This window comes from Acipenser ruthenus, chromosome 3 (genome assembly GCF_902713425.1).
Source record: "Acipenser ruthenus chromosome 3, fAciRut3.2 maternal haplotype, whole genome shotgun sequence".
Taxonomy (NCBI): domain Eukaryota; kingdom Metazoa; phylum Chordata; class Actinopteri; order Acipenseriformes; family Acipenseridae; genus Acipenser; species Acipenser ruthenus.
The window spans coordinates 38831001-38853789 of record NC_081191.1 but is presented as its reverse complement, the minus strand read 5'-3'; the positions used below and the strand labels follow the sequence as shown (position 1 = coordinate 38853789).

The following is a 22789-nucleotide window of genomic DNA, read 5'->3' as shown; positions in this document are numbered from 1 at the left end:
AATGAACATAATTTATTAGCCCATTGTACCGTTTTTCTGTATTTATTTAAAATATATCTTTACAACCTTGATTTTAGTTTAAAGAACATTTGTAATTTGAATTTAGCATTTAAACTTTTTTTGTCACTGGTAAGATACCAACTGACTTGTGTTTTCTTCCATGACATACAGCTTGTCTCAGTGTGACGCAACCTGGCAGAAGGCCAATCTCTTCCTATAAATAAGCCGACAGCAAGCGTGGTTTCTAGAACATTTATTTTGAGAGCCATTCATTCAGCGAATATACAATATTCAAAAGCTCTTACCTGGATTTCAAAACTGCAAACATGAGTTCATCTATATGTGGTATGTTTATATTTTCTTATTTGTTCTTTTTTTTCCATTTTATTTTACCGAGTTATAATAATGTGGTTTTGTTAAAAGAAAACTTTATACTTTCATTTCTTCTGTCCTTCAATTTCTTTTCTTCAGCTTTGTGTAACATATACAATATTGCATGTGTCTGTTGTTTGTAGTACAAAAACGTTTTATAAACGGGGTTCAGATGTGTGTGTGTACTCTGTTGTACTTAGAGTAGGTAATATGAAATAAATACAAGCGATTGAGACAGATACAGTACTATTCAGTTCAATAATTTTGTTAAACTGATCCATTTTGGCTAAGATTGCCCCATATGACAAAGCAAACAAATAACACAGTATAGTACAATACTGTAGTATTGTTCAATGTGCATGATATAGCATATCTATGTGAATTTGGGGGGGGGGGGGGGGGGGGGGGGGGGGGGGGATATATTTTAGAAAAACAAGAGAAAAATATACAACCGTTTCAAATTTCTGACTTTTTGTTAAACATAAACTCAATTTTTATCTTTAATCCTTTGATAGATGATTGTGTCAACGTTTAATTTATGAGGTAGTACTGTACAGTTCAGGAAGCACCAACAGTCACATACTGTATTGTTAAAGTAAATAAGTATAATGGCAATTATACAGCTTGTGACAGTGGTACACACAGGTACAGCAAAGTGTGAGCCATGCAATACATACTGATATCCAGTATCCTGATATTACAGATACAGTATCACACATTTTACAAACCAGCATTTGAAGCAGAATGTGTGACTGCCCTTTAGGCAGGATAATCTGTAAGACATATTTTAAGGAGAGACCTAATGAAAAAAATGTGCTGCATTCAAATCGGTACATTTGGTTGACAAATATGTAAAATACAATGACTACTACCACGACTACTACGACTACTACTACTACTACTACTACTACTGTTACTCATGAGCCACAGCCGAGGGTATTAATCATTAGCAATCCTGTGGATACTTGTAGGCTGTGTTGTCCAGTGGTTAAAGAAAAGGGCTTGTAACCAGGAGGTCCCTGGTTCAAATCCCACCTCAGCCACTGACTCATTGTGTGACCCTGACCAAATCACTTAACCTCCTTGTGCTCCGTCTTTCGGGTGAGACGTAGTGGTAAGTGACTCTGCAGCTGATACATAGTTCGCACACCCTAGTCTCTGTAAGTCGCCTTGGATAAAGGCGTCTGCTAAATTAAAAAAAAAATTAGAACCAACATTAGAGGGGCTTTGCTTTCTAGTAAAACAGCTTGCTGTCTAGGGTACTCTTTATCTCAGCTGGCAGGAGTATTGCATCATCCTAACTCATGTATATTTCTGTAATGATTCTACTCTTATATCCCATCAGTTACAACTACAGTGGTACAGGCAGCAAAAAATATTTATGTGAAACAAAGTACAGTATCTTGAGCTCAGAATGATGCAATTTTCGGTCACGCTTTATTTTAAGGTCAGTTTTTTTTAGTTTATTCATTTTTAGCTAAGGGTTAGTTAGAGTTAGGGTTAGTTAGAGTTAGGGTTAGGGTTAAGGTTAGGGTTAGGGTTAGGGTTAATAAAAACCTGATTTAATTTGCTAAACATTACTACAGTAACAATTTGAACCGATTTCAAGCATATGATCGATTGGGTATTGATCATCCATAGGGCTCTGGTGTTTGCAGTTTTATCTAGCCTACTATATATTATGAACTAACAGTTAACAGAAAATAAATAATGAACATTAACATGTTTATTAGCTGTTTGTTAACAGTTAATAAACCAAAAAAGGCCCTTAAAATAAAGCGTGACCCCATTGTCCTATAGAACTAATGGTAACTGCAAGTTGAGTGGTATAACCATTTCCTTTATACATCACAAGTGAACTCAACTATACATCCATCATTACCTATCACAGCCTATTCATAGTCTTCTGTTGACCCACTATTAAATCCTTTATACATTTTTCTAAAATGACAGTGACTGTGACAGCATTTTTGGAGGGAAGCCCTCATTCAGACTGCAATTTGCTCAAAATATGGGCAGTGGTGTGATATTTTCTACTAGAATTGGTTAAAATCTCTGTTTTGTATTGAAAATTGAAAAATAAAACATGGCCTTCAATGCAAAAGTGAACATTTCACTTAAATTTCATAAAAATGTCTCCATCAACAAGGTTTTTTTTCATGTTGCCAGCTGCACTGCTACAACAGCATAGCACTGGGTAATCATCTTTAGCATATTGTATTTCAATGGACAGTCTTGGTATAATTCAGTAACAAATGGCATGGCTTGTTTTATATCTCAACAGAGAATGGTAGTGGCAGTAAACCGGTGAAGAACGCAATCCTGGTGGATGGAGTGCCTCTGAATGGTCCCATCCTGGACTCCAAGGCTGGAGAGCGCTTTGTGGAGGAGGCCTTCCCTATCATCATGGAAGAGGCCATAAGGAAGGCCACGGATGTCAATGAGAAGGTACAAGGAGGTGAATAGCAGATAACAGTGGGAGAAGTGGGCTTCTTTTTTTAATGTTTTTAAGTGACGGTTTCCTCACGCCTCCAGGTGTGTGAGTGGCAGACCCCCGAGGAACTGAAGCAGTGTCTGGATCTGGACCTGAGGGAAGGTGGTGAACCTCCCCAGCAAATCCTGAAGCGCTGCAAGGATGTCATCAAATACAGTGTCAAAACTGGTAAGCCAATACATGGTAATATATTCATAGCTTTTCAGTCCACCAAGTTCAAAACAAACCAGCAATGTCAAGTGAAATTGGAATTGGGAGTTCTTTTAACAGGCCTAAGTGTAAATTAGTAATTAATCATTTAGAAATGTAAATTAGTAATTAATCATTTAGAAATGGTTACCTGTAATGCCATTTAGTCTTGTGCTTAGGACTGAGAATATATCATTTTCAAATGTTTATTTATTAATTTATAAAATTATTTATAAACATATTTTTAAAGGCAGCAGTATTCTGTTTAAAGTCTCTTTCATATCTGAAAATGGTCTCGATCCTGTTCAGAATTAATATTTTTATATTTGCATTTTGCTTCTCTGGTAATAGGATTTCCTTTTAACCAACAATTTCCATCTTCCACAGGTCACCCCAGATTTTTTAACCAGCTGTATGCTGGAATGGATCACTACTCACTGGTTGCACGCTTTATTACAGAAGCTATCAACCCCAGTGTGTAAGTACAGTGTTATTTTTTTTTTTTTTTTTAGTTTTTTTTTTTTTTTTTAGTTTCGATTATGGTAGCAGGTTATTCTTAGTTTATGGAGAACATGAAAACCTTGTACTGGATCACGCGCTTATCAAAGAAGCCCAGTATGAGAACATGCATCTCTATCCCCACCATGTACAATATCTGTGGTAATTGTTCTTACAGTCCTTGCTCTTATTTTTTCCACATTCCTGCACGTGCTGTTACAATATTTTACCTGTACTGATTTTTAACCCAAGTATGGGGATTTGAGAATGTAGAATTCTACCAATGACCTCTTGTGGTTTAGATAACTGCACAACCCAAACACAGTATCAGAATATAAGATCTTATACAATGCAACTTATTGTATAAGGTCTTATATCACACACTTCCAAACCGCATTGCTGGTTATAGACAACAGCTTGTGACTAGGTGCACTAGACCTTAATTTGTGCCTAGCTAGTAACTTGGAAAGTTGCCTCCTGTTTCATGGTCTCAATATTATTATTATTATTATTATTTATTTCTTAGCAGACGCCCTTATCCAGGGCGACTTACAATTGTTACAAGATATCACATTATACATTATTTCACATTATACAGATATCACATTATTTTACATACAATTACCCATTTATACAGTTGGGTTTTTACTGGAGCAATCTAGGTAAAGTACCTTGCTCAAGGGTACAACAGCAGTGTCCCCCACTGGGGATTGAACCCACAACCCTCCTGTCAAGAGTCCAGAGCCCTAACCACTGCTCCACACTGCTGCTTTAATATTGATATCTTCAATGCAGGTACACATTCGAGGTGTCCCCAACCTTTGTGATGATAGAGGAAGTTGTTTTGAAGAAGATGATTGAATGCGTAGGCTGGGAAGAAGGAGGTGATGGTATCTTCAGTCCAGGTAAGAGCCTGGGTTCATCCATTGTCAATAATTAACAGTGATTTTTTTTTAAGGATATGTAAATAACAGAAACTGTTCCCCTATAGAATAATAAATATAAATAACTGCAATAAAAATAATTCCACACACATCTAATGTCTATTATAAATTACGTTTTGGGTGAACTGTTAGAAGTGTGATACTAATTTTTGAAGGCAGTGTGTAAGTCTGGTTCTGTTTGCTTGTTTGCAACAGGAGGTTCTGTTTCCAATATGTATGCTGTAAATTTGGCCAGATACAAGAACTGCCCCAATATAAAAGACGAAGGGCTTTCCGGTATGCCAAGGCTGGTTATGTTCACGTCAGAAGAGGTATGTACACACAAATGATTCATTTCTACTGGCCTGTATTCCTGTCACAGGAATCTATTGTCAAACATATTTAAAAGTGTTGAGGGTCAGAATGTCATGCCATGTGTCATACAGATTTTGTACATGTGTTGGAAGTAGGACATGGTGCCCTACTTTTTTTCATGGCACGATAGCTTTAATTTTGTATTCATATATACCTGTACCCTTTTGTTCTCAGATAAAATATTGACAAGCCATAGATTAAATCAGATTATATAGGGCCAAACTAAACTAAACTCATTACCCTCCCTAAGTCACTGATTTATATTCGCAGCCAAAAAGGGCCATATATAAACTCACACCTACCAACAACTATTTCCAGGACAAATATTTAGATCTCAATCACAAACCTCAAGTGCAGCGGCAGCAGAAAAGTGTTTATACAGAAAGTGCTAATAGCATTAAATTATTCCATTTACAATTGTTATAGCAGCACATAGGTTTTGCATGAAATAAATTATTTAGGTTGTATGAGGTTGGAATTGATACAGGTGGCCACTCAGTAGTGTGTGTGTGTGTGTGCACTTGTTAAATATATTTATCTTGTGAATATACTAGGTTAGATTGTAATTGACTTTTTTATATCTTCTAGTGCCACTATTCAATACGCAAAGCTGCTGCCTTCCTCGGTATTGGCACAAAGAACGTTTATGTCGTCCCAGCTGACGAAAGGTACGGAGAGAGTAAACCATTGAACCGTACGGTCTCTGTGTTACGTACTGTGTGTGCCATATTGCCTGTAACTGAAACTTTTAAATCTCTGTCCTTTAGAGGTAAGATGATTCCCGAGGAGCTGGAGAAACAAGTCCAACGAGCTGTGAAGGAGGTGAGAGTTACAGAGCGAGAAGGAAAGCTGACAGGTGCTGCCTATGTAGCACACTGTTTAAAGTATTTGTGAAAGCCTTCAGGAAAACAAAAAACTGATGTTCCACCTATATATTTCTCATGTTTACAGTGATCACCCCCCATTTCTATGAGATTTCAATTCAAAGTGTAATAGTCAGAAGCATGTAAAGAAGCTGGCAACTAATATCGATCATGGTTTCCTTATGTTGAGGGCCATGGTTGCCACATCTACTGGTGAACTAGTACACTTGACTACTTCATTAAAATGGTTTTACCACATCATTTACAACTAAGTGTATGAAGTTAAGGTTCTTCTAGTAATATTGAAATAGTGAAAAGATCACCAATACATAGATTGACATACCCATACAGACAGAGTAGTGTTTCAAACCCCAATTTACTGCTTTCCATAGGAGTACATGCAAAACATAATTCAGTTTCAGGTTACAGTAACTTCTAAATTATGTGAATAGGAACAAATACAGGTACTTTAAATGTGATGTGTTGCTGGATTGGGCCTAACTAACAGAGCTCAAAAAAGTTGAACATGCTGGCCAGTTTTCATAAAGCATAAGCGTGCCTTTGCCTTTTCAGGTATCAATTCATCAACCGGCACATAAATGTTTTTGTCAATAAGGCCCAATGTGCTTCACCTCCCAAAAGTAAACACAGGTAAACACAAGTAAGAAGTCAAGTCAATTGTTTGCCTGTGATAAAAAAAGCCCAAAAAACACATCCATACTCCCATCTTAACCTACTGTCAGTTTTATACTTGTTTGCATTTGAAGAACGCGCTTAGCTTCAGCCCATCGCTCCTTTTGGAGCATAGGCCATCGACGACATCCTGCCAGTGTATCCAACTGGGCTATCTTTTCCAGTTCTCTCCAGGTGTAATCCATTTTCTTTGTGTGCCTCAAGGTCGCGCCTCCAGGTGTTCTTTGGTCTTCCTCTCTTTCTCTTCCCTTGTGGGTTCCAGGTCAGAGATTGTCTGGTGATGTTGGAGGTGGGCTTCCATAGGGTGTAACCAATCCAGCCCCACTTTCTCCTCAGGATTTCTTCCTTGGCAGGGTCCTGCTTGGCCCTTTCCCTTAAGTCAATGTTGCTGACTTTTTCTGGCCAGTAAATATGAAGAATTCTGCGCAAACATCTGTTGATGAAGGTCTGGATCTTCTTCTTTATTATTGTTGTCGTTCTCCACGTTTCTGAGCCATACAGGAGTACTGATTTAATGTTTGAATTGATATACGATCTTGATGTGTGTTGTAATTTCTCTTGAGTTCCAGATGTTCTTCAATATGATGAAAGCTGCTCTTGCTTTACTGATTTTTGCTGTCACGTCTTCGTCAGTGGCCCCCTGTTTGCTGATCACACTGCCCAAGTAGGTGAAGGAGTCTATTTCTTCAAGAGGTTCACCTCCAAGTGTTATTGAATTGTTACTACTGGAGTTTTTAAGGACCTTTGTTATTTTCTTCAGCATTTGGTTGTGGCTGTGTGATATGAGAGCTAGGTCGTCGGCAAAATCCAGGTCTTCTGGCTGTGTCCACAGTGTCCCGATACCATTTTTTTGCCTTCAGTGGTTCTGTCCATGATGCAATCGATCACTAACAGGAAGAGGAAGGATGATAGTAGGCAACCTTGCCTAACTCCTGTCCTCACCTCAAAGCTCACCTCAGCTTTTCGAGTATGCTCTGTAATCTGATATAAAAGTCTCCCTTAGTTTCTTCATCTTTGTCGTTGTGAGGGTCTGGAACTAACTTCCCAGTAATGTTGAAGCTGACACCCTGGGAACCTTCAAGAAGCTGCTTGATGAGATTCTGGGATCAATAAGCTACTAACAACCAAACGAGCAAGATGGGCCGAATGGCCTCCTCTCATTTGTAAACTTTCTTATGTTTTTATGTTCTTATGTAGTATTGCATGACGTTCATCTTAATCTTTTTCTTCTTAGTTTTGAATGAGGCAGTGATAATTCTTGGACCAACTGCCTCCAAGTTGATGAGAGCCTTCTGTGCCTCCTGTGACAGCATGATTGCCACTTCCTCAGTATGAGGGGTGTTCTTCTCTACATGTCCTGAGTACAGCATCATCTCTTCTGTTGACAGTCTCAACTGGCCTGACTGTATCCACCTGGTCTCACATAATCCCAGCAGGGTGATATTGTAGTTGCACATTTCTGCTGCTACCTATGCCACCTTTCCTTCTTCATACATGGTCCTGATGTTCCAGGTAGCAATCCTTGAGATCTTCTTGGAAGTCAAAAGGGAGGTCAGCATTGCAGCATCCTTTCGGCTTTCGCTGCACTGCGTCATAGTCTTCCGTTAAGAAGGCCCTTCCTCTCCCAGGTCTAATTGCTTTGAGTTTGTTGTCGATGTTTTTGTAACAGTCTCTATTTTACAGCATAGGGTTGTTAGCCCTACGCCAGCCCCCAACCTGGAGGACCAGGAGACTGAGCTTTGTCTAACCTCTATCCGTCAATCTGTCTGGCTTGGGTTACCCTGCCACGAGTAACCTTTTTGATCTTGCAGACAGAGAATATATGAAGTGCCTACTGAAAGAACAGTACTGTAATGATTAGTTACTTCCTCACACAGCAGAGGTCACTGCAGAGCACCACTGATGCACTTCCAGTGCTATTCCAACTTAGTAAAGTGAAACATGTCAGAAAGCAAAACGTATGTGCTTTCCTCATGTGTAAGTCACTGATAGTATTTTTCTTTCATTGCAGGGCGCTGTTCCATTCATTGTCTGTGCCACTGCTGGCACCACAGTACTAGGAGCCTTCGACCCTCTTGAGAAGATTGCAGACATCTGCCAAAAGCATGGACTCTGGTTCCATGTTGACGTGAGTTTGCAATATTTCACACAGGCTGTCTGTTCTAGAAGCTTTTGTCTTTTGTAATGCTTAAGAAATCTGATGTCATTGTGGTCTCACTTCCTGCAGTTACCAGCACTGGCAAGATCTTGTAATGTGGTGCATCACGCTGGTTTGTAAGATTATAGTTAAACAGCTTGTTCCCTTTTATAGTAAAATTACAATAAACTAATTGAGAGAAATATACTGTTTAATAGATCTTGCACTTAAATAGATTTTTATGCACTTGATTTTTTAGTAAATATTAGCAAATCCAATGATATGTACAATTTAATCACACTCTTCAATAGGACTTTTGAGCTATAACGACTTCTGTAACCTGTTTCAAGTCATAATGTGTTGAATATAACAACAGAAACACCTACAGAACTGTATAGAAGCTTAATTCTGCTGTATCTGAACGTCTCTCCATTCATCCACAGGCATCATGGGGTGGTGGAGCTCTGATGTCAAACAAACACCGCCATCTTCTGAACGGCATTCAAAGGTACTCATTTAGTCATACTTCATTTATTACATTTAGTATGAGCAGGTATATTACGCTCGTACAATACAGATTTTTACATAGGTTTGGAGGATGTATACTATATAATCAATTATACATTCTCCAGTCATTGTTTTCTGATGGCCCCATACAAGGTGTGGCAGATGGAGGGAATTGAAGGTTTTGTCATTCAGTATACAGTATTGAGTCTGTCTTCCCATCTGACATTTGTTTTATGGAGAACACTGACCCCATTTTCTTATATGTGTTTGTGATAGATCCTAAATGAAATTTGTGTATATCGCAATTAATGTGATACACAATCTTAAAAACTCTTTTAACATTGAGTTGCTTTTCATCATGAGTTCCCTTTCTTTTGACAGAGCTGACTCGGTGGCCTGGAACCCACACAAGATGCTCATGGCTGGTCTCCAGTGCTGTGCGTTCTTGATGAAAGACAAGACAGTAAGTGAACTCAAGTAATGTACTGTGCAAACTGCCCTCTCTTTCCCGCAGAAATGAACTCTCACATTTAACTGGGGCAAACAGGGACACTTTTAGACCCAGTTATGTTATAAACTAACAGCAGGAGTCATTGAGGAGAACTGCAGGAGATAATAGATAATGTGCAATTTAAGAGAGGTGTGCAAAATCCCCTTAAATATACTTGAACTGTGCTGTTTGTTGTCTATGAAATTGACCTGATCCTTCATGTAAGGTTAGCTACCAGTGTTATAAAGACTTATATCCACAGCATGTCTGCCAACAGAGTGTAATGTTCTGAGCGTTGGCTTATAGTACTTTGGGTATTTTGCTCCTATTCATTAGTATGGAGTTTTGCATCAGTATCTCCTGTGGCTAAGTATCTGGAAGCTTTAATAAGCAGTTCTAATGTTAAGTGCACTGAAGTAATTTACCCCCCACAAAGCGCATTATTTTCATACAGTACAAGCTCCTATGTCCACTTGGAAATTTGTAATTTAGGAACAGAAAAAAACAGGGCGTACATCTTTAAAACAAGCTTATACTCATCAGTGACATTTATAGTGATATGGAAGTGTGTTCTCTAAAGGTAAAATACCTGAGGATAGGCGCTCTTTGGGGGATATTGAACACCTTCTGTGACTTACCACATCTCTGTCAGTGTAACAGGGCGAGGAGCCCTGTACATGTGTTTGTTTATTTATAGAACGGGGTACCCCTTATTTTGTTATTGTTTTGTATTGTTTTGCAGCGTGGATGGGAAGCCCCATCCACATTAAAAACCTTGTGCAGAAGGTGACCATCTCCAGAGTTAATTAATTGTTTAATTGTTGCTAATCAGGAGATGGTCACATGTATATAAGCCTGCAGTTCTCCATACTCTAGGTGGGTGTTCGAGAGGAGGAACGGGAGCGAGAGAGGAGTTTAAAAGTAAAATTATATATATATATATATATATATATATATATATATATATATATATATATATATATATATATATATATATATATATATATACAGGATCAGTGAAAGCAATTTGCTCAGCCTGACCTGGGTTTTGTGTTCGTGTGTTCGTGAGTTTGTGATTTTGTTTTTATTTATCTTTTTATTTTGCTCGGTGAGCAGTGTTTTTTGTTCAAACATTTTATTTATTTTTGTGTGTTATAAATAAACGGCGCACGGCGCGTCTTTTTGCCCTGCAGTACCAGCCTGTGTGTTTTCCTTCCTGCTTCTGGCCTGATGTCACCACTCGTCATCCTTCCACAGTCAGTCATAGTGCTAACTCATCCTGCAGACAGACAAGCCTCTAATCAAGGATATTTGTATGCAAGGAGGGCCAGGATAGTGAAAAATTAATAGAGAGATTGTATTTCCTTTATAAATACTCTTAGTCAGTGGAGGTCAGAGTGGTTCTACATGGAAGAAAGTGCATCAACTTTTAATATCTAAAAATAATTGTAATTGTAATAACTGTAATTGAAACAGGGCTCAAAATTGGGGTTGTCATGCACTTACATTCAACGTATTCACCAAAGCGTACTTTCTAGTACAGTACTGCTTTTTGAATGCACAATGGCTTTACCGGTAACTAGCACTTATAAATTGTTTTAAACATCTGCAAATATAGACTACAGTATACATTATTTAAGGCCAACTGTTTTATTTTTAACTCACAAATTTTGCTTCATTAAGTCGAATGAAACCTGCTGAATAATGTTACATTAACATATTGAATTGCAGACCGCTTTGTAGTTTTCCATATACTTAACGAAAAACTGACAAACATTGAAAAAGGTGACATTTCCAAATCCAACATGAAATACTGTACTACTATTATGGCTTCCAGTAGACATTTGCAATATCATTTTTTAGTTTATACCTTTTGTATAGCCATTTAAGTCTCAAATTAGACTTTTTTTTTTGTTTACAGCACCATATATATCATTTTAAATGTTAACCTATTCTGTGTGGTTCGGGGGGTGTAGCTAGGCCTCCTGCGTCCTATCATCTTCTTCTATCAACTAAATCTACTCTATTTAATGCATAGCCACCTAAACTTAGTTGTCCTGCGTTTTTTTGTTTCCTCCTCCTTCCTCCTCCTCCTCCTCCTCCTCTAGAATCTCAACCGCCTTTGCATCAGTCTCCTCTGGGGGGTTAGTGATTCCACTTTCTCCAACCCTTTGTTAAGCTTCACATCATTTACCTCATAGAGGAGGGTTCTCCATGAGTCAGAGGGGACCCCCGGCCAAACCCCTCCTTTAGCATGCATGATTCCTTGTCTTCTCTTTCAGGTTCTGATGCCTCTATTTATGTGAGGGCCCCAAGCGGCGGAACCCCTCTTGTTTGTCGGGTCTCCTCAAAGACGGAACCCCCCCTTCTATAATGTTGGGCTTTTGAAGAGGCAGAACACCCCGCTCTATATGTTCTAACAAGCCTTCGGTTCGCAAGCCTCTTCGTATGTCGGGTAACCTCAAAGACAGTGCCCCTCTTTGTATGTCGGGTCACCTCAAAGACGGTGGCCCCCCTCCTGTTTGTCGGGTCTCCTCAGCGACGGAACCCTCCTACTGCATATATTGGGCCATTGAAGAGCCAGAACTGCTTTTACGTGTTAATATTACTAATCAATGTGTTTTCTTTCTGGTTCGCGAGCTTCTTCGTATGTTGGGTCATTTCAGAGACGGTGACCCCTCTTTGTATGTCGGGTCATCTCAAAGACAGTGACCCCCCTCCTGTTTGTCGGGTCTCCTCAATGACGGAACCCCCCTTTATATGCATAGGGCCTTCGAAGGACGGAGCCTCTCTCTTTTATGTTCTATTTGTTACTAACGTTATGTCCTAAACATTACAGTAGGTGGCCTAGCTCCACACTGTGAAATATTTATCATTGTTTACTATGAGTTTTATTCTGCTTTACTATTCTTAACCATGCTTGCCTCTGCATTAACATCTATAATTTTACAATTATATGCTGCAGTAGACTTTATGGGAAGTTTAAGTTTTGATTTGTAATGTAGGCATACCTTAAAAAATCTCTCTCCTTCTTGACTCAGGGCATCTTTGAGAAGTGTCACTCGTCCCAGGCCTCCTACCTCTTCCAGCAGGACAAGTTCTATGATGTCAGCTATGACACGGGAGACAAGTCAATACAGTGCAGCCGGCGGGCAGATGCCTTCAAGTTCTGGCTCATGTGGAAGGCTGTAGGAACCCGGGGTCTGGAAGAGAGGGTCAACAGGGCTCTTGCATTAGCCAGGTAAGTGTGGTGGGACCACCAAGCAGTTTCCTTAACTTTAACCCTGCTTCCTATCAGGACCTATTGTAATACCTTATGAATATGAGTTCAACTGGTTTGTGGAGGCTATGAAACATGTATGTTATTTAGGCCTTTTGTTTAGTTTATACACTAAATTCATTTTTAATCAACAGTACATGATTGATTTTTTTAGCATTGCTGTTTGAATAATTTAAATTCTGTGGCGCTTTAAGGTGTTTATCTAAAATAGGGTTGCAGCTATTACATTTCATATAAAAATGACCTACATAAAATCAGTTTGTGTGTTGTGTACAGGTTGCGTACAGTGCAGAATTTTAAATGGTCTAATATAGTATTTTTGATAGTGTAGTATACAAGGAGTGCTCGTTCTACAAGGGATGTAACCCAAAGCTGATTGGTCATTATATTATAGGTACCCATTGTACGCATAACTACAGTATTGTTGGTGCACTGAATAACAATAGAAAACAAAAACTGCTAGACAGACTTTAAAATAATGTACAATAAATGCATGTTTCTTGGTGGAAGAAAGCCCAGTGGTTTGGGAAATATACTTGGTCATCATGAGCCCAGGCATCAGAGAGTGGCTCATGTCATATGCTATGCAATCCCCACTAACTCTTTGTGCATGGAAAAGTACTGCACAAGTAACAGTTATGTACTGGTCATGCAAGGCTACATTAAAACCCAGAAGATGATAAGGGATATGGATTACCCTAGAAGGATATCTGTTGTCTCTGTTGCTTGAATAGAAGCCACTCTTACTCACATACAAAACTTTCCACTGTCAGTGTGCACACTGTCAACTCTGGGGTTTACAGCACAGTGACAGGTTGCTGTGAGGTCCCACATGGCTCTACACCATTCTAAGTGGAATTTTTTTCTCTCTGCAGACAGCAAGAGGTTATTTATGCAAGGGGCACTGTTACAGTACTATGGTTCTGAATATAGTTTCAGCCTTAAGAGCAGAACACCCAGTGACCCCTTACTTCTGAATGGGGATTTTCCACTGAAACAGGGAGAAGCTAAGCAGGTCTCCTTGTATTAAAGTGACATGGGTCTCTTCTAGAAGCAGCACGTGCTGTGTTTTTAAATCCAATCCATTTTATAATCCCTGGGGGGAACTTAAAAAAAATATACAGTATATTTTAACTTCATTGTATTAATAGATACTACATCTGTAAATTTCCATTTGTAAAGGCATAGTGAAAGCATGGTAAATCATTGGTAACATCCAGAGAGGAATGGTAAGCAAATTAAAAAACATGGTAAACCATGGTCAGCTATGGTAAATGCATAGCATATAACCATGTGAAAAGCAACTGGAAACTGGAAAATGTCAGTACACATTGACTGAGGTAAACTTTTTAAGGGGTATTTATATATTTTGTATATATATTGTGGTAAAATATGGGAAAAGGTAGTCCTAACCGATAGATAGGGAAGTCAGGACTGCATTTCCCCACAGGCACTGCGCTAGGTATTGGAGTAGTAGGGACATTCACCTGGCGTTGATAATGAGGGACACCTGCCTGGTATTTATTGAGCCTGAGTACTGTGAACGGGTTGTCTGTGTTAAGGCTGCGTCCAGAAAAGACAGACCCAAAGTGGCAACCCGTTTAAGGTACTGTGTGTTGTACTCACTGGAGGACAAGAACTCTGTTTGACAATCGGAAAACGGCTTAGCCATCTGACGAATAAACAGGTGAAGTTTAGCTAGCTCTCTTTTCCAGTAAGAAGCTTTTGTTTGTTTGCTTTTGTTTGTTTTGATTGAGGACGGCGACCGAAGGGACGCAGCAGAAAATAAAAATACAAGCAGCGTTCTGTTGAAACTGCACTTTCTTGTATGGACTGCTTATTTATAAAAACTGACAGAATATATACTGATTGAATACATCTTAAACTAATCCTGAAAATGAGCTCTTTTTTTTTTGTTTTGTGATCAAATTTTTATTAGGGAACCAAAGAACCGTACAACAATACAAAATGAATAACAATGCCCCAAGTTTTCCATTTCCTCCCCTCGGGTGGCAGCCCCCTCCCCCCTCTGAAAATGTGCTCCTGACACCCGATCCCCTAATTAAATGATTCAGGATCACTCTACCGGAAGAAGGGCACACTAAACAAATTCTGGTTTCTGGGCACTTTGCAACCTGGATACGTGTTGATTTGGCAAGTCAGCAAGGGTCTTATTGTCTTAGTTCTTGGGGCCGCAAGACTTAATTTTCCAGGAATCTATAGATATAATCAGCCTTCACAAGGCTGGATGAGTCTTTTTCATATGGATGAGTGAGGAGGCTGAGGTACAATGCCCTGCATGTGTGTTAATGAGAGTCTGAAAACTGCATGAACCAGTTCAAGTGCAAAGACTGGATAAGTATAATGCCAAGACTAAAATATAAGCAGTACATAATTGTCTAAATTGACAGAATAATTTATTTTTCTATTTTACTGAGACACAATTATCATTATGGCTGAATTTTACATACTGTACCAACTACAGTAAAACCAATGTTTTGCTATTACTGACCCACTCTGATTACGTAACAGAGCTTCTGTCACAGACCACTAAAAATAGAGGTAGGCAAGCAGTTTTTTTTATATATATAATTTGACGAAACAAGGTAGAAACCCAGAAATCATAGAACAACGCAAAGCCTTTTTTCCTAATGTTTATTTGCTACCATATAGATGTTCATTATGCTTTGGGCAATAAACATCCATATTTGCATGCTGTTTAAAGCATATATCAGTTATAGCAATCAGTGTCATGTGTTTATTAAATGATATGGGTGGGTGGGGGGGGTTACATTAATTATCTAAATACAGTTCAGACTTTTTCCAGATGTGATTTATTGATCCTTTTGTTAACATCGCTCAATACAAAATCACTGTGTTGAAAAGATTTAATATACACGCTATTTAGATCATTAAAATTAATAATGATTCCTTTGAGCCAAACAAGCAATTAATACAAGATTGTATTAAAATGCAAACTATTTGCATGAGCTTATAATCAGTAAGTAAGTGTACATGATAGATATGATTAAATGTTATAAGTTTAGTGTTTTGTTTTTTTAGAATTGCTGTTTGCATTGTTTAAATTCTGTGGGACTTTAAGGCGTTTTCAATTGTTTAGCTAAAACAGTGTTCATTATACTCATATTACAGGTATTTAGCTGAAGAAATCAAGAAAAAAGAAGGGTTTCGCCTGATTTTGGAGGTAGGTTTCATAAAAAAAAAATATTTTCAACTTATACGTCCCCTTGTTGTTAATGATGAAAAAACAACTTGCCTTAAAACTGTAAACCTCACAGATTCGGAATTCAACCGTTAATATTCACAGGTACATTCTGAGCATAGAATTTAGAACTTTTGCTGTAAGCACCAGAGTAACCATCCAAAATCCAATAAAAACAACACAGCTGTATTCGAAGAACAAACAGATAAACAAGAGTGAGGAGGCAAACAGCTTTTGCTCAAAGAGCCAACTTCTACTTGTATAATTATTTCTTTTTTAATTGTTTTAGCCTGAGTATGCAAATGTGTGCTTTTGGTACATCCCACCCAGCCTGAGGAACATGCCAGACGGCCCAGAGTTCTGGAAGAAACTTCACCAGGTAAACAGACAAAAACTGTAGCAGGGACATTTCAAATAAGTTAGAAAGGTATTCATTTTAGAAATGAAGAAAAACAGTACTCCCAGATCAAAGGAAGCTTCCAACTAGTGACATGAAACTGAACGATTGCTATTATAAATGCCGATTCACCTGGTTACCTTTGCAGCAGAATAGCACGATAGGAGCTGTAGTTCTCAAATGAAACTCTTCCACACAAATGCAATGTGTGTGCTTTTTAAAATTGCAACAGCAAATTTTGAGCAGTTTCGCAGCTGCCAGAGAGAAACCAACACATATAGTCATTTTTCAGTTTAGATTTTACTGAATGGCAAAATAAAGAATCTATATTAAAAGTCACATTTTAACTAAAATTGATAACATATAGCACAGTGTCCACTAACGTTGAGCTAAGAAGTCTGATCCAGTTACTCAGCAGCATCTTGCTAAACTCAGGAAGCTTTGCACTTTATCTTGTCTTGTCCCAAATTATTTTCATCTCACTTTTTTATACTGTGTGATCCCGGGATGATGTTCTGCTGTCTACTGTATAGCTAACAATCAAAGGGGAAATTGCTTCAGATATAAAAGATGTACAATATATATACAGTAGAGAGTCAATTATCCGAACTAATTGGGACCGATACTCGTTCATATAACTGATTTGTATGGATAATCGACATTACTGTACCATTAATAATGTATAGAATAAAGTTAACGTACACAAGTGCAGATGAACCTGCTTTATATCACCTCGCTTAATCATATATCATACTGCGTTTATTATCATGAGTTTTCAAAAACCACTCGCCATGCACCATTGTAATTCTTTGAGAAATTGCCTCTCTTAATATCATCTCACAAACCCGCTTATTGTCGCATTTTGTGCAGCCTGTCAAATGATGGGCTTTACTAAGTAACCACAGGGTATAATTAATTTCCAATGCAACTAACAACCAATAATCATCTCGGCTGATAAACTGACATTTTGTGCAGCCTGTCAAAAGCCTGTCTTTACGGGACACAGTTCAGTTACAAAACACTAACATTGCCAAATTTTTCTTCTTTAACATTGTCAGTCTTATACAAATTTACACAAAAATTGATAGATCTCATCAGTCGAGAATTCATACCTTTTTTAGATAATGGCACAAACCTGTTTTGTTCCAATTAATAATACAAAACTCATTTGTTTGTGTATATATGCATTAGCCTCAATGGACCAACAGATGGCAGCAAACAGTAGCTAAAGTTACATTTCACTCAATGGAAATTCTCTGTGAAGAAAAGTTGTCCAACGTAATATTCAGGTGATAAAGACATTTTTACAGTTGGAATTTAAAAAAAAAAAAAAAGAGAGAAAGACAAAAAAAAACTTACATAAATTATTAAACAGCAGTTAAAAAAAACAAACCTTTTGAGTCTAGGAGTCTTAGAAGGTGCAATCATGACAAAGTACAATAAATAGTTTTGGACAGGTGGCAAAAACAGTATAAGGTTGGACCTGTATGAATGTTAAAGTTATATATTTGAGAATATGTTTGTATTATAAGATTGCATGTATGTTATTAAAAACAATATTTATATAAAAAAAAAAAACGAAAACACACACATTTTGATTGCACATTTAGGGCAAATCTGCATGTACAATTTTGCCAATAAAAAGTTTTTTTTTTTGGTCAAACAGTGCAGTAATAAGTCATTATTAGTGGTTTAGGGAAGTGGGCCCGGGCGCATGCTAGACAAAAGAGAAACATAAATATTTTTTAAAGCGTGAGAGAGCCCTGGCCAAAAGAACATATTTATTAGAGGAGTGCTTACATTGGTGTGAGTGTGGTTCAGACTTCTCCTAGTGGGATGACAGCTTGGCTGCCCTGTAATTACTACCATAGGAATATGCTGTGCAGGAGCCTGGAACTAATTTAATAGCAGGAGGCCAAAATGGAGGAGTCATACAGTATGGAAAAACAAAGAAATACAGATTATAAACCCATCACATATAGTCAATAACTCATCTATGCACCTCTATACCCCTGTAGCTTTCCCAGACCTGTTTTTTTATTATTATTTTTTTTAACTTACCTGTTATAATCACATTGAGCCATCTCATACATCTTCTAAATGTACAGCCAGAGTGGGACTTAAACATAAACAGACATAAACAAGTGAAGTGACTTGAGCTGTACAATCGTGATTCAAGACTTGCTCTATAAAGATGCCTGTTTAGGGCGGATGTAGTCCTTAAAGTTTTAAAGTACATGCCCTTTCTTGGTTGGCTTTCCAATGTTAGTATAACATTTAATTTCTGATAAGTTTCCATTCAAACATTTCTGAAGGGACAACACTAGCCCTTCTAACATTGTAGTATAGTGTACCTAAGGTGTCCCTTTCAGAGGAACTGTACAGCCATTCCCCCTTATCGCTTTAATTAATAACATGAGAAGCAGGAAACTGTGATTCACTTCTAAAGGGGCCCTCTTAGCTAAGGAAATTGAATAAACAGTTTTCAGGAATAAATAGCCAGGAATGTGACGAATTTGAAAAACAGGGCCACTTATTCACTTATTGGGAATATTTTGCTCTTTCAATAGCCTCAGGGGAATCACATCTGGTTTGTATAGGTGTTTTAAGTGCTGGTAGGACTTGAATTATTATAAATAACCAATCAAATTACTGTGGCACAAGTCATGAAAACATATCGGTTACATTTACAGAAGGGTTACTAGAGGTTTGGCTTTGTAACACCTTGACTCATGTACTCAGTAGATGTTTCTTCCTGCCAGCTGTACTTGATAAAACTGATGCTGACCAATCCAGCAATCCAGCTCACCCTCATGCATGAGACTTCAGAAACAATTGGACAGTGCCAAGTCCACAAGATTTAGCTGTTTGCGTTGTGGACAAACCCAAGGCTTTCACCTTTCCACAAAACCTAATGGACTGGAAATGCTTACCAAGGACTTCTACAGTATATTTAACAATTCACCTATGTGTTTAGCTAAATGGTTTGTCTAATCATTAGGCATTTAACAAAATGACAGATTTTCACATAGATGTGCAGAAGTAACATAGCGAGGACATCTGAAAAAAGAAACAAGTACCAGGGGTCACAAATGGGGCATTTAGAACAGAAAATAGGAGGCATTTTTTTAAACAGAGAGGGTCTGGAACCAACCCCGGTAATGTTGTTGAAGCTGACACCCTGGGATCCTTCAAGAAGCTGCTTGATGGGATTCTGGGATCAATAAGCTACTAACAACCAAACGAGCAAGATGGGCCGAATGGCCTCCTCTCGTTTGTAAACTTTCTTATGTCCTTATGTTCTTAGTGGTTCAGACCAGAGAGGGAAGACAGAACCATCCGGGACAGTCTCTCAGGCAGAACTGTTTATCAAATTTGGGTTTTTACTATTGACACTTTAGCTGCTTAGCCAAGATGGCTCAATTTTTTTGGTTTTGATTTTCCAGCTGGTCAGTGGTTAATGAAAAATAATTTACACAAGATAAAACAAAAAAGCTTTTTTTGGTATTTTATTAGAATACACATTTAAGAAACTTTGACCAGTAATACGTATCTGCTTGAGGACTGCAGATATAGGACTTGTTGTAGGAATAGTTGGCTGTCTGACGATGTGACTGGTTAAAGCGAGGGCTGGACTGACTGTTGTGTCTTGACAGGTGGCTCCAGTGATCAAGGAGAGGATGATGAAAAAGGGTTCCATGATGGTGGGCTACCAGCCTCACAGGGACAAAGTGAACTTCTTCCGACAAATTATCATCAGCCCGCAGGTGAGCCTGGAGGACATGGACTTTGTGCTGCAGGAGATTGAGGCTCTCGGCAAGGACTTGTAATGGTTTGGAGGCCAGCTCCAGTAACATCGGACAGCCTGTTTACACCAGCAACCACCAAGAACAAGCCTGATCTTGAGGCCCACACTTGAGAATTAAAAAATCCAAACAATAGTGGCACTCTGACAGACTGTCAATATATACAAGTGTGAGACAGGGAGTGTGGGGGGCTGTCCGGATGTGTATGTACTGTACACAGTTAGAGGCGTGCTGATCTAAAAGAGTGTACTATATAATTAGTTTAAATTAAATATTAGTATTTATTCCTTTATTTTAATTATATAATTTGCTTGTTTGGACCAAGGTGAATCCTGCTAATGCAAATATTGACTACCTAAAGCAAAACTGTTACATATTAACCACATGTGTGCATTTGTCTTCAGAAGCCATTTTTAACATATACATTTTACATGTATATGTTACAGTTACAATATACAAAAATGTTTAGGCTGTTAATATGATTTGCTCTGGTGGTATAACCCTTGGTATATTACCTGCCTACTGTACTTTAGACAAGACAATACTACTTCTGCTAATTGGTAATTTCCCTTGTAATTTAACTCACTCACACACACACACACACACATCATATGGATTGTAATGTTTTATTTTGTGTATTGTAAATTAACAAACTGTACTGGAGTTCCTGTTTTTGTGTAGAGTAGTTTAGTTTCTAATCATTATCTTATCAATTCCTGCTGGTTCAGATTTAGCCTTCTATCCCCATTAGTTCCACATCACGTGAGATGCTGGTACTCTATTCAGTAATATTTAACTGTTATGATTTAGGTATTGACAGAGTAATACAGTAATGTGTGCAATTAATACAATGTTACAGTACTAAATCAGGAAAATATAGGGGAGCATAGAGGAAAATAAGGTGAAAAGTAGTTTACCAAATGTTTTTTGTTGTTTTAGATTTCATTATTATTATTATTATTATTATTATTTATTTCTTAGCAGACATTTCATCAATGTTTTGTTTTTTTGCTAAAGTGTGGCTTTCTGTTAAATTATTATATGTATACTACTCAGCTGCTTAAAGTCTAGCCAGGTTTGTTGAAAATAAATATGGCATTCCTTTCTTGTTGGCCTTAGCTGTGTGTAATAATATCTTTACCAGCCAAGAAGATCACAGCTACAATCTAGAGAAAAATATCTGTATGTAAGATCTTGTTCATAGAAGATGATTAATACAATTTGTTTATGATATATCATAGAATGGAGAATTGTATTTATTTATTTAAATAATGTTTTATAAAACAATATTGAATTCTGATGTTCATCTGATGATGAATTGCAGGATTGTTGTTCACCACAATAAAACATGTTTACCTTAATTCTTTGAGTGTCTTTCCTTGTTTTGTATTGAGCAAATTATTGTACTTTTGATGCAACACATTCTAATAAGGTTTAAAATCAAACACAGTTAGAAAATATAGGGAATGCTTTGACAAGTTGATGAAAAATATACAGAACAGAAAATATTTCAACATCTTCCATTTCAATTGGTCGTGACTTAAGAGCATTGTGAGAACAAAATAATACAGCAAGTGCCTTTAGTAGCTACAGATGCATGTGCAGGCTTGGTCTGTTGGCTGCTCTGTTCCTTACAGTTTGAGCTATCCTACTAAAAAGTAAAAAGCACTTTGCACATTACAAGGGAAATGCTGCAGACATAGCGTGTGCGAGGGCGGCCCAGTTGTATCTGGGATTGCTTTATTGCGTTCCTGCAGCATGTCCTAAACCTCTCTACACTGAATGCTAGAGCCAGTTGGGCTTCTGGTGCCATATATTTTACATAGGAAAACATGAACCTCTTGAGAGGAGAAAAACCTCAATGCCAAACCAAATGGTCTAAACAAAATGAACATGTACAAATGAAACTATTTAACTACAAACTACATAACTTTAAACACCCATAAATTGTAAGTTAAAGTGAAGTACCTAAGAACAAACATTTTGGCTTGATGTTGTCTGTAACAGTGCCATAAATCTGACCCCAGATCGACTACACAATGTAGCAGCGCTGTTGGACTTTTGATAATCCAGACTGACTGGATCATGTAATACTTCTTAGAGTACTTCAGCTTTGAGCGGTCAGTATACTGTATGTTAAAGAACAATTTGGTTTGGGTGTACAATGTCATCACATCCTGTTGACTTTGTAAAACCCATTTATTTAAATCACCCCTGTCCCTGGCCTCAATACTCAAGAGCGCTCAAAAATGTCTCCATGTACAGCTAGTACACCTTCAACACTCAGTTTAATAGTTACACTCTGGCGTACCAGCCTGGGAGAATTTACAAGTTTTGGAGCTATATTGAGATCATAAGGGTTGGTGTTACTACTTACACAGAAATGATGCACAAGGTGAATCTAAACAACAAGAAGATTAAATTAACTCTGGTATTTTATGCTTGTGTCAAGTGTCTCTTTAACGATGCATAGCAGCGACAATTGGACTCAAGAAATGGCAGAACATTTCAATACAGAATTCTATTGTCATGTGAAAACTGT

General features: G+C 37.9%; 1 protein-coding gene across 2 annotated transcripts; it reads left to right on the top strand.

Annotated features, from left to right (window-relative positions):
* Positions 1 to 206: 206 nt before the first annotated feature.
* LOC117394982 (acidic amino acid decarboxylase GADL1-like) lies at positions 207 to 21608 on the top strand. Of its 2 annotated transcripts, XM_059012905.1 has the most exons (15): positions 207 to 345; positions 2657 to 2820; positions 2908 to 3034; positions 3443 to 3533; positions 4349 to 4458; positions 4693 to 4808; positions 5440 to 5519; positions 5619 to 5673; positions 8419 to 8535; positions 8988 to 9052; positions 9433 to 9514; positions 12583 to 12782; positions 15975 to 16026; positions 16334 to 16423; positions 20098 to 21608. In XM_059012905.1, the coding sequence occupies exons 1-15, from the start codon at positions 327 to 329 to the stop codon at positions 20269 to 20271; spliced, it is 1542 nt and encodes a 513-aa protein (XP_058868888.1). In that variant the 5' UTR covers positions 207 to 326; the 3' UTR covers positions 20272 to 21608. The 2 variants fall into 2 exon arrangements, with proteins under 2 accessions (XP_058868888.1, XP_058868890.1); XM_059012907.1 differs by lacking the exons at positions 207 to 345; positions 2657 to 2820; positions 2908 to 3034; ... (3 more) ...; positions 5440 to 5519; positions 5619 to 5673 and adding exons at positions 6713 to 6852; positions 6977 to 7071.
* Positions 21609 to 22789: the final 1181 nt, after the last annotated feature.

Excerpts from the sequence above, each read along its gene's own strand:
- LOC117394982 (XM_059012905.1), top strand. Across the intron at positions 3,534-4,348 it reads GAAGCTATCAACCCCAGTGT|GTACACATTCGAGGTGTCCC; the intron begins GTAAGTACAGTG and ends TCTTCAATGCAG. Across the intron at positions 5,674-8,418 it reads TCCAACGAGCTGTGAAGGAG|GGCGCTGTTCCATTCATTGT; the intron begins GTGAGAGTTACA and ends CTTTCATTGCAG.